Raw genomic sequence first — 16335 nt, 5'->3', positions numbered from 1 at the left:
GGCTAGCAGGGTAGGGGAGGTGGCGGTATACAATTTCTAATTACTAGATTGCGTGCCGCAAACCTCTCCGCAGTGCTCATATGAAGTGAGGGCACATGATGCTGTTGTTGGTGATGTAAGCCTTGAGCAGATCCCTTGATGCTATTCGACATGAGTAGGCTATGTGCCGGCACCGGGTTTCACCATCTCCCTTCCTGCTATCATATATCACGTCATTCATTTCATCTCATAATAAAAATTTCGGTGGCTATTTCTAGCCGAGTGCAGCCCTTGTAAGGTAGACCCTCCGACGAGGGTGGGCGGCATCTGCCATGTGTAAATAACCGCGTGTTATTGTGGTGGAGGATAGTGTTGCAGGGGTGTTGGGGACAGCACAAACACCCAGTCTCCAGGCCAATGGAAGTATTCAATGAAGGTTAAAATCCCCGACCTGGTCTGGAATCGAACCCAGGACTCTCTGAACCAAAGGCCAGTATGCTGACCATTCAGCCAACGAATTGGACATTTGATCCCATTAACACCTCTGATGAGGTTGACGTGAGGAAGGGCATCTCGTCATAAAAGCTCGCCAGACAGATTCATCTCACCTTATACCCGACCCCGTAGAGAAAAGGGACAAGGGTTGGACTAATAATAATAATACTAATAATAATACACATTTGGTGCTAACTTCCCTAGTAATACTTTATTCTCTTCTCTTACAGATTTCCATTTTGCTGGCCCAGTTTGCATCGCCGTCGAGGTTGGTCAAAGTCTTTTTCGGCCTAGCAGACATGTTGATGGCCATCCACTTCACGCTGGATCCGTACGTTTATGTGCTGCTCCGCCATCAGAGGAAGCCCTGTGTTCCCAATCTGCTGAAGCTGATCTGCAGGAGATGCTCCCGAAGTCAAGGCAGTCAGCCATCATCCCTAGTCATGACAGACCTAGAACAGTGTATCAGTCGAGACTCTGGAGCCAGTGGTCAAAGGATTACACCAATGTCAGCGGTGTAGACTTGTAATAATTAGAGTAATAAGAGAAAGAAAACTCCCAATTATCCAAGCTGATAAGCAAGGAGAAATGAAAATGAACCATGGATATTCAGTAGAGATACTCACTGTGTATGAAACTGACACGCCTATTTCAAATGTGGTAAACATCGCACAGAGATGGGTCCACGATCTTAGGTCATGGCAACCCAGGTAATGCGGCTGCAGCGCCTACAGACCAATCAGGTGTCTGCTGGCTCATAGGGACACCCTCCTCTCATAGCGTCCTTGGTGCATTCTCGCTGTTGCCTAATAGTGTAAAATATTCATAGTCGGGAAGTTATTTCATGATTTATGACGTATTCAACAAATGTAACAAAGGCTTCTCAGTCTGTCAAACACACAGAAAATACAATGTAAGTTAAAACACTATAAACATACCTGTAAAATACACACTGACATACAAAGAATGACATGTTTCGTTCTATAAGAACATCCTCAGATTCTATCAAATCACTTAAAAACAAGCTTATATAAGTGATTTATTTAAGTGATTTGATAGAATCTGAGGATGTTCTTGTAGAACGAAACATGTCATTCTTTGTATGTTAGTGTGTATTTTACAGGTATGTTTATAGTGTTTTAATTTACATTGTATTTGCTGGGTGTTTGACAGACTGAAAAATGAAAAGCCTTTGTTACATTTAACTAGGTCAAGACTGGAAAACATGGCTTCATTCTGAACAAAATATTCACCAAATGTGCATATAACCAAAAAATATGCCTTCCAGTTAAGGTAACTAAGTAAAATTCAGGAAACTCAATTGTAAAATTACCAGTGTTTCGCCCCCGTGTGGCATGGGCTCATCAGTTGGATACTGCACCTTTCCGAGACACTGGCCAGCTAAAACACTGGTAACATCACTGCATGCTATCTTGTGATAAGGATAATGCAGTGACGATGTACTAGAGGAGAAATATATCTCCACTTGCTTCCGGGCGACAATTGAGTTTCCTGAATTTGATTTGGTTACTTCAATTGGAAGCCATATTTTTGGTCATACTAGCCCAGACAGGCTAATTTTATTTAAATGTGTACAGAGCACCTAGGCCTATTAATACGTAAGAATTATAGCAATGAAATTCGTGATAATTTTTTCCCCCTCTCTTCATATTTGAAGGGTTTTAAACCAAACCAAACCCCATGGTGCAACAGCCCCAGAGGGTCATGGCCGAACAAGCGACCGCTACTCATTCTGAAGGCCTGCAGATTACGGGGTGTCGTGTGGTCAGCATGATAAATCCTCTCGGCCATTATTCTTGGCTTTCTGAACTGGGGATAAAGCTGTTTTATGATGCAGAAATTTAGAATTAATGTTTCGACAGAAAAATTTGGACTTGCTCACCTCAGGTGTAAAATAATAAATAAATAAATAAATAAATAAATAAATAAATAAATAAATAAATAAATAAATAAATAAATACACCATGGTCAGTTGGAGAAATATGACTATGCTGCAAAAACTTAGGAGGGCTGGAAAATTTGAATGAGGTAACTATGATCCTTCCTGTAATTTAAATATCATTGTTTAATCCAAATTTATAAATTTCATTGTAATGGTCCATATTGACTCTAATTGAACTTTGATTCAGATATAGTTTCCACCTTTCAATACTTATCTATTTTCCTACAGCATATCACATAAAACTAATTTCTTATGAAAAGACAAAGTATGTGAAAGGGACTACATCAGGTTTCAATGGTCAACCATTAATTACCAAATATGGAAATATCAATCAGGTTGACAAATATAAGTATCTGGGTGAAATTATTGAACTATCAGGGTTAAATTAGCAAGCTAACAAAGAAAGAATTGCAAATCTTCAAAGAGCATACAAAATTACTTGGAGCAGATACAATAAAAAAATAAAATGGCGTATGGCTTTTAGTGCCGGGATTGTCCGAGGACAAGTCGACTCGCCAGATGCACGTCTTTTGATTTGACTCTCGTAGGAGACCTGTGCGTCATGATGAGGATGAAATAATGATGAAGACGACACATACACCCAGCCCCCACGCCAGCGAAATTAACCAATGATGGTTAAAATTCCCGACCCTGCCGGGATTCGAACCTGAGACCCCTGTGACCAAAGACCATCATGCTAAACATGAATCCGGACACAATAAGTTCGAAGAACTATATCGAAAAAAAGACAAAATTATGACATTTTAACACAGTAGTTACTGTAAAATAGAAGCAATTTATGCATCTGAAACTATTATAATTGGAGGCAAATCTCGAATAACGATGATTGAAAAACAAGAAAGAAAAATCCTCGGGATAATCTTAGGACCAAAATGTGAAAATGGAATTCAGATGAAAAAGAAATTTTTCAAGTTACAGAAAAAATCACAGATACAGTCAGGAAAAGAGTGATTACAATTTGATAGTCACTTATATAGAGCCAACAGCCGTAGCCGTGTTTAAACACCGGACGGATCCCGTGAGATCTCCGAAGTTAAGCAACATTGGGAATGGTCGAGAAGTGGATGGGTTGCCACGCGCTGTTGGTGGGGGGTAAGGGAATGGAGGAGCGGAAAGGAACTGGCCACCCTACCGCACATAAAATCCGGCTCAGGCACACCTCTGCGGAGGTACGGACCTGCCTTTGGGCAGAACACACCCTTACCTTACCTTTACTTATATAGAATGGATAATAACAGGCTCACAAAGAAAATGTTAAACTTAGCCTTATCAATGAAAAAACACAATAATTGGCTAAAAGAAATCAGTGAAGACCCAAATGAAATTGGCGTTACTGAAGAAACCATTCAAGATAGAATAAAATTCAGAACTTTAATTCACAAACACAAATTTTCTGTAAAGCTCACCCGACTAAATGTGGGAACACAGTCAGAGGATAAGCAGATATTGGGAAGAGAAGAAGAAAAACAAAACAAAGTGCTAATAAGTTCAAATGTTCTCCTTAGCTGTGCATAACGAATAAACAAAATCTAATACATAGCATATGTATTTAGTTAAAGATGTCTTGCATAAGAGACGGAACATATAGTGACTACAAAAGACACATATGCTTTGTATTAGTTCTATGTGATATATAGGAAAATAAATAAGTATTGAAAGGTGGAAACTATCTCTGAATCAAAGTTTAATCCAAATTTTGCAATCAGATTTTTAATTAAAGCCTTCTGAAACAATATTATAAGATAGTCCAAAATTGTGTTTTTTGTCACCTTTTAATACAAAATCTACCAGGGGGAGGAACCTCTGACATCTTTCTTGATGGGTATGTCAGCCCTCCAGATCTCGGTAGTCAGCCCCCACCCTGAGACTAGTGATAATAACTCTCTATCTTTAAGGAACTTTAACTCCCTTATACAGTAATTGGACTATTGGACTTACCCCAGCCCCATGGAAGTAAAACAAATTATTATTATTATTATTATTATTATTATTATTATTATTATTATTATTATTATTATTATTATTATTATTATTATTATTATTATTATTATCCTGATCCTGTTGCTCTCAATTCAGTACTCTGTCATCCCATGGATCATGTGCCTCCATGTGGTATCTCATGCAGTTAATGGCCTTTTTCTTGCATCTCTTGTAATACAGATGCAAAACAGCATTTTTTCAGGTTTTAGCTTATATTTTTATATACCAGTGAAATTAAAACTTGCTTCCAACAATACTTTTTATGAGGATACACCATACTTCTGACTCCACAAAACGATATAATAATACTTTTATTGCAGCCAAATGGCCACGCAAAAAGAAGAAAATTACATACAAATATAAATTATTCAAGTAATTTCAAGTTTGCGCTCTACCGCCTTGATTTGCATACTCTTTAATTGATTTGGTTCTTTTCCTGCACAGTTCTATGTGGTAACGTTCACATGTTTTTCCGCATAAGTCGCATTCACACGTCTCAGCTGGCTCATGGTATGATGTGTTCTTACAGATGAGGTGATGAAAACCGTGTACTGCCAGTCTAGTAAACACGTGCTTCATCTCAAAATTCGATGTTGTCCATGTCCAGTCTATCATGGCCCCCACTCCATAGAACTCTTGGGGTATTTCTTCTCTTTTTGCTTTTAAAGTCGATAGAAGGCTTTCCGAGGCTCTAGTGTTGGGTAGTGTCAAAAGTGTCCTTAAATCCTCGATAAGGAATGTTTCTCTTGCGAGGAGGTAGACAAGTCTGGAGCGTGTAGTCTATGACACTCCTAGTGCTCTTTTGATGTATAATGCTTTTATCCTTTCTAGTACGGATAGGTTCTTTTCGGTAAGATGTGACCATATAACTTCTATCCCATACGTCAGTATTGGAATTATTTTAGCTCTAAGTAGCATCATTGCTGTCTTTAAGTTGAGGGTTCTAATGTAGTCTATCTCTCGGTTATATGCTTAGTGAAACATTTAGTGCTTGTTTGCAGCATGATGCCTAGATACTTGAAATCTTTTACGATGTTTATTGTCGTCCTCTTGATGCTGATTTCTGCCAATGCTGGGGCCTTTCCTCCTGGTTTTTTTTTTTTTTTTTTAACAAAACAATATGATGCTGGGGTGAATTCCCAGTTTAGCTCTCAATTTTTTGAGGAGGAAATTTGCTATTTTAATAAAATCTGACTGGAACCTGGATGTGAACGTGAGTCAAAAAGTGGATTTCTAATTGTTACTGTAAATTAAAAAGAAAAAAACTTCCTAAATCAGACTATACACAGTGTATCATAACTATAACAAACCCCAAACCCCATGGCACTACAGCCCTTGAAGGGCCTTGGCCTACCAAGCTCAGCTCAAAGGCCTGCAGATTATGGGGTGTTGTGTGGTCACCACGGCAAATCCTCTCAGCCGTTATACTTGGCTTTCTAGACCAGAGCCGCTATCTCACTGTCAGATAGTTCTCAATTCTAATCACGTAGGCTGAGTGGACCTCGAAGCAGCCCTCAGGTCCAGGTAAAATTCCCTGACCCGGCCAGGAATCAAACGCGGGGCCTCCGGGTGAGAGGCAGGGATGCTACCCCTACACCATGGGGCTGGCTCATATCGTAACTATACAAAAAAAATCAGGGTGATCTTTATGTTAAGAACGATGGTGTAATTGGATTGGTGGAGAAATTGAGGTTACGTTGTTACTTCTGGGCGCACGATTCAAATTGACAAATGCGCCATCTTTCTATGCCAGAGTACAAGCTGCTGCTGTACTTCAGGGAAGAGAAGGGGAGGGCGTATGATGGAGACAGAGATAATGCTCCACGCGTATGATGGAGACAGAGATAATGCTCCACACGTATGATGGAGACAGAGATAATGCTCCACACGTATGATGAAGACAGAGATAATGCTCCGCACGTATGATGCAGACAGAGATAATGCTCCACGCGTATGATGGAGACAGAGATAATGCTCCACGCGTATGATGCAGACAGAGATAATGCTCCACGCGTATGATGGAGACAGAGATAATGCTCCACGCGTATGATGCAGACAGAGATAATGCTCCACGCGTATGATGGAGACAGAGATAATGCTCCACACGTATGATGCAGACAGAGATAATGCTCCACGCGTATGATGGAGACAGAGATAATGCTCCACACGTATGATGGAGACAGAGATAATGCTCCACACGTATGATGCAGACAGAGATAATGCTCCGCGCGTATGATGAAGACAGAGGTAATGCTCCACGCGTATGATGAAGACAGAGATAATGCTCCATGCGTATGATGGAGACAGAGATAATGCTCCACACGTATGATGGAGACAGAGATAATGCTCCACACGTATGATGCAGACAGAGATAATGCTCCACACGTATGATGGAGACAGAGATAATGCTCCACGCGTATGATGAAGACAGAGATAATGCTCCACACGTATGATGCAGACAGAGATAATGCTCCGCGCGTATGATGAAGACAGAGATAATGCTCCACACGTATGATGGAGACAGAGATAATGCTCCACACGTATGATGCAGACAGAGATAATGCTCCGCGCGTATGATGAAGACAGAGGTAATGCTCCACACGTATGATGGAGACAGAGATAATGCTCCGCGCGTATGATGGAGACAGAGATAATGCTCCGCACGTATGATGGAGACAGAGATAATGCTCCGCACGTATGATGGAGACAGAGATAATGCTCCGCACATATGATTCAGACAGAGATAATGCTCCGCACATATGATTCAGACAGAGATAATGCTCCGCAAATGTTTCCTCGTTCGACTTACACAAGACTGTCCTTGTGTCTTACAGGCAATATCCACAATTCATTTATTAAACAGCCGTAACTGCACACACAGTATAAGAACACACTGTCATTAAGGCGCACTTGTCAGTCAAGGAATACACCAGGTTGTTTCTTCTGGTTGCAGTAATGTCCTTTATTATTTAACATGCTTAAACCATTTGCATCCTATTTAAATACCCTAGCAGTTCACTGAGAAAACCCATTTAAATCCTGCACTATGGCACACGCTGTGAGGATGTGGGCCACGGTGAAGTCGGCACCACAGAAACCCACTGAGGGGTCTTACCCCTTTAGGAGTTAAAAGCACGTAGATCTTCAATGACATATCAACAGCCTACACAAAAGTACGTCCTCTCGGGAGGTCACGTGGTCTCCCCGTAGACTTGCCCACCGTCATCATTTGTATCACTTTCCACGTCATCAGCATTACTACATGCATCACTCGAACTTGAACTGAGATCTTCAGGTTCTATTTCGTCATCACAAACATCACTGTCTTCACTCTCTAAAACACTATCTATTAGCTTTCGTGTTCAATCTTCATCAACACCAACACCTATGCTTGACGCCATGATTGCAACTGACGTGAGCGAAATAATATGAACAAAGATTCTTTTATGTCTTGTTCCAGAAGTGTGTGATAATCTGGAGCGTGGGAAATAACCGAAGCCACATATCTAAACCTCAGCACAGAATGCATACAAGTGGCATCTGTGAGTTAGTAACTGAACTACATGTATTTAATTGCAGCAGTGAATCGCCGCGAGCAGAGCTCGTCATTGGATTCATTGCCACGAATAATTTTTTGTGAGCTAGGGTCGTCAAATGATATGATTGGGTTAAAGATGCAATGCTGCTGCCCCATGATTTTGTACTCCTTCACTCACAACACTGTAAATGGAGTGAAATACTGAGCGAAGGAAACAATACGCCCAGTGGTTTGATTACAGTAGATGTTCAATATGCTCCCCTCTTACCTCGATGCACAGTTTACAACGGTGTATAGTAATGACCTTTGGACTCAGTTCAGGATGTGTGGTGTGTCACTCTTTACCTCTGTTTCCCACTTTCCCTTCCTTCCCTCCTCTGATGCACAGCAATAGGCAGCGGTTGGCTCTCTGGCGTAGCAAACAGGCAAGTTTGTCAATTTGAATTGCTTGCCCGGAAATAACAAAGTAACCTAATGTTCTCGAAAGGAGAAATTCTCTCTGCCAATCCGATTGCACCATCATTCTTAACATAACATGAAGAGCATCCCTGATATTTTGTTGGTATACTTACGATACACTCTGTATATGGTTTGTATGACTTTTGATTAATTAACATTCTTCACATTACATTTGAAGTTGTAAAACGAAAGCTAAAGGTTTCCACCTATTCAATACTATTTATTGTAGCCTTAAAAAAAGTTACGTATATTTGATAAAAATAATTTACTTCTTGCTAGAGACTTATAGTTATGAATTTCATTGGTTCCGTATTGAAGTGGGATTACAACAAAATTAAATTCTTTTCAAGGTCCACCTATTCAATACAATGACGTCATTGTATTGAATAGGTGGACCTTGAAAAGAATTTAATTTTCTTGCTAGAGACAGTCGTCAGCCAAAATCAAGTTAAGGCAAGACATGAATTATAGATAAAATTTATGAAGCAAGCGTGCGTTGTTGAAATTCAGTGCAAGACCAGTAAAGATTTGGATGATAAACAACTCTCATCACGATCACACGTCCTGTGTAAGTTCACAGTTTATTTCAATTTGAAGAATGCACTTTCAAGAATAAACTGTGAACTTACACAAGATGTGTGACCATGATGAGCGTTGTTTAACATCCAAATCTTTACTTGTCTTGCGCTGAATTTCAACAACACATGTTTTATTACCTATGATTTAAAGTTGTTCGTGAAATTGCTGCGCCCGTTTTATAAGCCATGAATATTGAATATAGCCTTCAGCGGCTCCTAGAGTCAGAGAAATGTATCCCACAAATGGCTAAGGATGCAACAATAATTACTAGGAGATGCCATGCAGAGAGGAAGGAAAATTATATGCAGAGTGAAAGACAACAGGAGTATGGATCCAGATGGTTCTGAGCTTGATGTAGTTGAGTGCACGTTGATGTCAATGAAATTTTTTTTCAAGCTTACCAAAACTGTAAAATTCTGATACTTATGCCGTTTGATGAGACAATTGTCAGAAGATAGTTAATGGCTACGTGTGAACACTTCGGTCCAGTTGTGTAGGCAATTGCAGTCATTGTTGGCCAGACAATCGATTGTCTCCAGGAGTAGACTGAGGACAATCAACTGGACCCAGCTGCAACCTCCACCACCCTGAGGGACAGTTGACGCCGTGTGAATGTGACAGGCCAGTAGCTGTATATTTATCTTGTGCCAGATCGCTTGTGTCAACCGAGAGGTGCAACTGCATGCGTGGTCTTGATGATTTAAATGTTTTAATATTTATTTGTAAACTGTTCGCGTAATTATGGCTCCAAAGTGGAGTGACGGTACTAATGTAAAATTCGTTTAGCTGTATAGGGAACGATGATGTTTGTGGAACCAGCACGAAGACCTCTACAAAGACAAAAGCACTTGTCAAGCGGCACTTCTTGAGATTACCGATAAAATTAACATTCAAGGATTCAGTGTGATTGAGGTGAAAACTTTGCATGGCTCAGCAAAGAATTCCTGGCATGTATAGTTACAAAATAAATTTAATTCCTCGCAGGATACTACAGACATTGTGCACTCAGCCATTTCTCATCATCTACTGGCACGGCAATAGCTTTCTCATGTGAACGGGTTCTCGTTCAACTGGACTGGCCAGCGACTGTCCTGCAATAATTAGAGGACAATTGCTGCCAACAACTTTCTCATCAACTGGCATCATGTAAACTAGGCATTAGGTACATATTTTTCACTACTACTCCTACAGTATTGAAATCTGGTAAAAACACTTATCACATTATGAATTTGCTCCCATAGCAAATGCATGCCAACAAAAAAAAGAATTATTCAGTTAACATGGCATTAACAATTATTGTTAAAAATTACAAGAGAGGTTCTGATGTTTTATTAAATAAAAACAAATGAAATCCATGATGTTACATTCCTCACAGGCCATAGCCTACCAGCAACCGCTGCTCAGTCCAAAGACCTGCAGATTATGAGGTCAGTGCCACGAATCCTCTTGGCCATTATTCTTTCTAGACCGGGGCCGCTATCTCACCGTCAGAAAGCTCCTCAGTTGGAATCACGTAGACTGAGTGGCCCTCGAACCATCCACCAGGTCCAGGTAAAAATCCCTGACCTGGCCAGAAATGGAACCCAGGGACTCCGTTACCTCTAGTCCACAGAGTCGGCTATGTTTTGTTAAATGGTCAGTGAAATTGTTTAATTTGCTAGGGGTACAGGTATGGGTGTATTGAATAAACTTACCAAGTTAAATCTCAAAAAGTGTCTTTGAATTATGAGAAAAGAGTACAAAAATAATATATGTAAAAGTGTTTCAGTATAAGCCGTAATTTACCACAGTAATGAGTTGTAGATATGAATTTCTGAACATTAGTGGAGAAGAAGCATTACAGTATGTGTAACCATTTTCAACTCACTAGGTCTTACAAAACCATTGTTACCTGTTCAAGAATAATGTTATAAATTTCAGTGCATTCATGCCCGGATTCCATTAGGGTGATGAAAACTGCATATATTTCATATGCAATAGAGATGTTTGAATGGTATGAGGACAAGATGCTTCAGGGCTGCAAATGGACAGGATGGGTCTGTGCTTTGATAATAAGTGAACCAAAGTGGAGTGGATTTATAGAAATGTAAGATGAATGCTGCTTTCTCCAGCAGCCAACAATGGACTTTGTCTAGTCAATAACAATGACATAATATACTCGAGGAAACATGGAAGTCTGACATTTTTTTAAAATAATGTAGTCAGTATTGTAAAATAAATATATTTTATCTCTGTTAATATTATATAGCATGCAATGTATGGGAGAATTATGTAAATATTTGATTACAGAATGTCAGAAAACTGAATGTACAAGTAAAATACCAATGATAATTAGTTAATCTATTAGTATATTGTTCAAGTGACTGTTTGTATGACTGATATTTTTAGATGTATTACAGATATGTCATTTATTCTTCAAAATGTGCTGTAAATTTTATAAAATGTAAGATATATATTATATTAGGACCAAAATATATATACACAAATATATGTTTATATATTAATTATTATTGAATATTGCAAGAGTGTTCCCAGATTTTACACCTCTTTCCTTCACTTCCAGCAGTATGGTTTGTGCCGCAGAGCCCCTAGCTGAGTCTGGATCCAGGGCATTACAAACCTAGTGCCATGCATCCTCTGCCAGGCCCGGCCTCTGCCGCCTGGCAGATAACATGGATAGCCTCATCGATGTAAAGCAAACTGCAAATGAAAACTGAAGGAAAAGATTTTAGCTGTACTGAGGGATTATGAAATTAAGGATAGATTATTAAAACAAGGAAAAATACTATACAATCTTTATAGACTTCACAAAAGCCTTTGATCTCCTGGACCGAGCATTAGTACAAAGGAAGCACAAGCAAACTCTGGGAAGAGACAACGTCTGGACAAGAATCATAAACTCCATAAATGAATGGAACAAGATAAGAATCTCGGACAGCCTAGACCTTTCAGAACCAATAATTCAAACAAATGGTGTACTCCATGGGGACCCACTAAGCCCTCTGCTGTTCGGCCTGGCAGCGAAGGACATTATGGAAATTGCACAAAATGAAGATGTAGCAGCATACGCCTATGCGGATGATATTGTAATTGGCTCAAAAAGCTTAAAGAAACTGCAGAACACTATAGACGAAGTGAGAAAATGGTGCATTGAACACAAGTTCGTAATTAACACTGGGAAGACGGAAATGATGGTGTTCAGATCAGGAGGGCAAATACCAAAATCAACAAGAATCACCTTAGAAGGGAAAATAATATATATCACCAAAGAATACAAATATCTAGGGATAACACTCCAGCTGTCTGCAAAATGCTTCACTACACACACAATAGAGAAAGCGACACAAGCAATTAGAGCGATAAACGAAATAAGCTTCATCAGAACACTAAATCTTGACACAGCAATGGCGCTCTTAAAATCGAAAATCCTTCCAATACTCACTTATGGGATTGAAATTATATGGACACACCTGAATGAAAAGAACTTAGCAACACTGGAAAGAGTTAAAGCAACATACATCAAAAGAGCAATCGGAGTGGCAAAAACAACAAGATCCAGATTAGTCTACCTTCTAGCACGGGAAACTTCCCTCATAATAGAGGATTTAAGAACAATGTACCCCCTACCTAACACAACGGCATCGGACAACCTACTAAGAACACTAATAAGGAAAAGAGAAGAAGTACCCACGGAATTCTATGGAACTGGGGCCATGATCGATCGTACATGGACAGCAGCAAATTTTGAGACGAGGCATGTGTTTACAAGACTTGCAGTACATGGATTCCACCATGTCATTTGCGAAAACCCAACATACCACGAACCGTCAAACTCATGCAAGTGTACATTATGTGGACAGTTATGTGAACGATATCACTTAGAATTCTGCAACAAGAGGACTAGATCAATCAGACTATGGTACCAATGGTACAAGTGTTAAATTGTTATATTACCTTTCACTAATGTATGGCTATTTTGCTGCAATAAATGTTTTATTATTATTATTATTATTATTATTATTATTATTATTATTATTATTATTATTATTATTATTAAAAGAAGGCTTGCTTAAAAAAAAGCAGACATGAAAGTAGCGAGAATGATTGCTGGTACAAACAGGTGGGAACAATGGCAGGAGGGTACTCGGAATGAGGAGATAAAGGCTAATTTAGGAATGAACTCGATGGATGAAGCTGTATGCATAAACCGGCTTCGGTGGTGGGGTCATGTGAGATGAATGGAGGAGGATAGGTTACCTAGGAGAATAATGGACTCTGTTATGGAGGGTAAGAGAAGTAGAGGAAGACCAAGACAACAAAGGTTAGACTCAGTTTCTAACGATTTAAAAATGAGAGGTATAAGACTAAATGAGGCCACAGCACTAGTTGCAAACAGAGGATTTCGGTAACGTTTAGTAAATTCACAGAGGCTTGCAGACTGAACACTGAAAGGCATAACAGTCTATAATTAAATGAAATGAAATGGTGTATGGCTTTTAGTGCTGGGAGTGTCCGAGGACAAATTCGGCTCACCAGATGCAGGTCCTTTGATTTGACTCCCATAGGCGACCTGGGTGTCGTGATGAGGATGAAATGATGATGAAGACAACACATACACCCAGCCCCCGTGTCAGGGAAATTAACCAGTTATAGTTAAAATTCCTGACCCTGCCAGGAATCAAATCCAGGACCCCTGTGGCCAAAGGCCAGCACGCTAACCATTTAGCCATGGAGCCGGACACTCTATAATATTAATATGTATGTATGTATGTATTAAAAGAAGTCAAAAGCATTTATGTTGACAATTGGGATGCAATGGGAATTGGTGGTAGAATGAGTCCTTGGTTCAAGGTACTTAGAGGGGTTAGACAAGGCTGTAATCTTTCACCTTTATTATTCATAATTTACATGGATCATGTACTGAAAGTTATAAAGTGTTAGGTTTGGCCTATGTTGACGATTTGGTCTTAATGACGGATTGTGCTGAAAGCCTGCAGTCTAATATCATGGAACTCAAAAATAGGTGCAATGAGTATGATATGAAAATTAGCCTATCCAAGACTAAACTGATGTCAGCAGTTATTTCAGGTAGATCATTTCAAGTATATAGGATGTGTATTCTCCCATAATGGTATTATTGTGAGATTAAATCAAGGTGCAGCAAAGCTAATGCAGTGAGCTCACAGATGCAATCAACAGTATTCTGTATGAAAGTATCTTTACACCAGTCCGTTTTCAGACCAACTTTGCTTTATAGGAGTGACAGTTGGGTGGACTCAGGATATCTTATTCATAAGCTAGAAATAACAGACATGAAAGTCCATACAATGATTGCTTAAGGCAACTTTTAATGGTCAAAAGTGGTACATGTTTCGTATATTATCAACATCTTCAGCCACATAACACTGTTTAGATGAAAAATATATAAAATTGACAAAGTAATGCTTTAGATGAAGTGTCCTTAAAATTAACATAAGATTGACAAGATTAAAACAAACAAATAACTCAAGAGAAAATATATAAATTATTTCTACAATAGAAAGCAGTCGTCAAGGAAACACTTGTACAATATTCCATAGAGAAATTGTCCTAATAAATATTCTTTTCTTAATAATTCATGAAAAAAGATCAATTTATAAATTAAAAATTATACAATTTATAAGTAATTATCGAAATGAAGAAATCCTGATATCACAGTGCGGCTCTTATTATTAATGTAGATGAAAATATAACTAATTCCTAGTTGTCAAATTTTATTAAGCCTGCTTTCCTTTGGAACAGTAACTCCTGTCATTCTTTCACAGTTTTGCGCCGGGTGTAATATTGATGATGCGTTCTTCCTTGCTCTTGCACCTGAGGAGGTGGAGGAGCGGGGGATATAGGTGTGTCAAGAACTTCCTTGCTTAATAAAATTTGACAACTAGGAATTAGTTATATTTTCATCTACATTAATAATAAGAGCCGCACTGTGATATCAGGATTTCTTCATTTCGATAATTACTTATAAATTGTATAATTTTTAATTTATAAATTGATCTTTTTTCATGAATTATTAAGAAAAGAATATTTATTAGGACAATTTCTCTATGGAATATTGTACAAGTGTTTCCTTGACGACTGCTTTCTATTGTAGAAATAATTTATATATTTTCTCTTGAGTTATTTGTTTGTTTTAATCTTGTCAATCTTATGTTAATTTTAAGGACACTTCATCTAAAGCATTACTTTGTCAATTTTATATATTTTTCATCTAAACAGTGTTATGTGGCTGAAGATGTTGATAATATACGAAACATGTACCACTTTTGACCATTAAAAGTTGCCTTAAGCAATCATTGTATCGACTAGGTGGAAAATAAATAAATACTTAATTGTGAATCTATTGAAGTGCGATACGGACCATGAAGCTGATTTTATGTAAGACATGAAAGTAGCGAGAAGGATTGCTGGATATTAATTTCATTCCGTATTGATGGTTTACACTTTACAATAGAATGCTTTTATTACTTCCTCCTATTCAATACATATATTCATCTTACGATGGAATGATTTTTAGCCAAACCTGTTTCAGCTCGTCTTTGAGCTATCTTCAGTGAAATGTATTAAAAAGTTATATGAATTAATGTTGAATAAGTAACACTCAGAACAATGTGAAGGAGCATGTAAAATTAGAATAGAACATGAAACTCTCTGAGCATCAAGGGATGATTTTTCATTCCTCTGTGAACTCACCGAAAGTGCCAGGAATGATATTTCATCCCTCATGCAGACTCGTTTAGAAACCGTCGTAGTTCTTCCTTTTCTGTTAGATGGTAGCATATATCAGTATATTCTTATCAAAAAAAGGTGTGTAGTGTCAAAATTTACCACTAGGAGCCACATAAAATTATTTTTTTTCCTGTGACGAACATTTAGAAATGTGAAGGCCTTGTCCGCACATCTTGTGCACATGTCAACAGTGATGGCGGACCTACAGGATGACGTATTTACAAACAAGGATGGTTTAACTGGTTGCATACATAGCTTAGGGAATCACGATGATTATGTTCAGTCAGAAAGTGAACTGGACTTCATAACAGTGTCGGAAACACTTCTAGTGAGATTATAGTCAGTGACAGTGATGGTGAAAACGACTTTGTAAGTGGAACACCGCCAGTTGCTGAAGTTAGGTACAATACGGAAAATAACGAAGATTTCCACGGCAATATTGGTATTAACAATATCACACATTGCCATTATTCAGTTAAGTTACCAGTGATAGTGATTTACCATACCAACCACCTCACTTTTTCCTCGAGTTACCTGGACCAAAACATGTCTC

General features: G+C 38.7%; 1 protein-coding gene across 1 annotated transcript in view; it reads left to right on the top strand.

Moving 5' to 3' along the window:
• The window catches only part of LOC136884800 (prostaglandin E2 receptor EP3 subtype), a 393559-nt gene extending 392564 nt beyond the window's left edge, over window positions 1-995 (top strand). The window contains exon 4 of the mRNA XM_067157093.2: window positions 705-995. Coding sequence (XP_067013194.1) covers window positions 705-995 — 291 coding nt within the window. The remainder of the gene's footprint in view (window positions 1-704) is intronic.
• The last annotated feature ends 15340 nt before the right edge of the window (window positions 996-16335 follow it).

This window comes from Anabrus simplex, chromosome 13, assembly GCF_040414725.1.
Source record: "Anabrus simplex isolate iqAnaSimp1 chromosome 13, ASM4041472v1, whole genome shotgun sequence".
Classification (NCBI taxonomy): domain Eukaryota; kingdom Metazoa; phylum Arthropoda; class Insecta; order Orthoptera; family Tettigoniidae; genus Anabrus; species Anabrus simplex.
The sequence above is the reverse complement of the archived record's forward strand: the minus strand, read 5'-3'. Positions and strand labels throughout refer to the sequence as shown.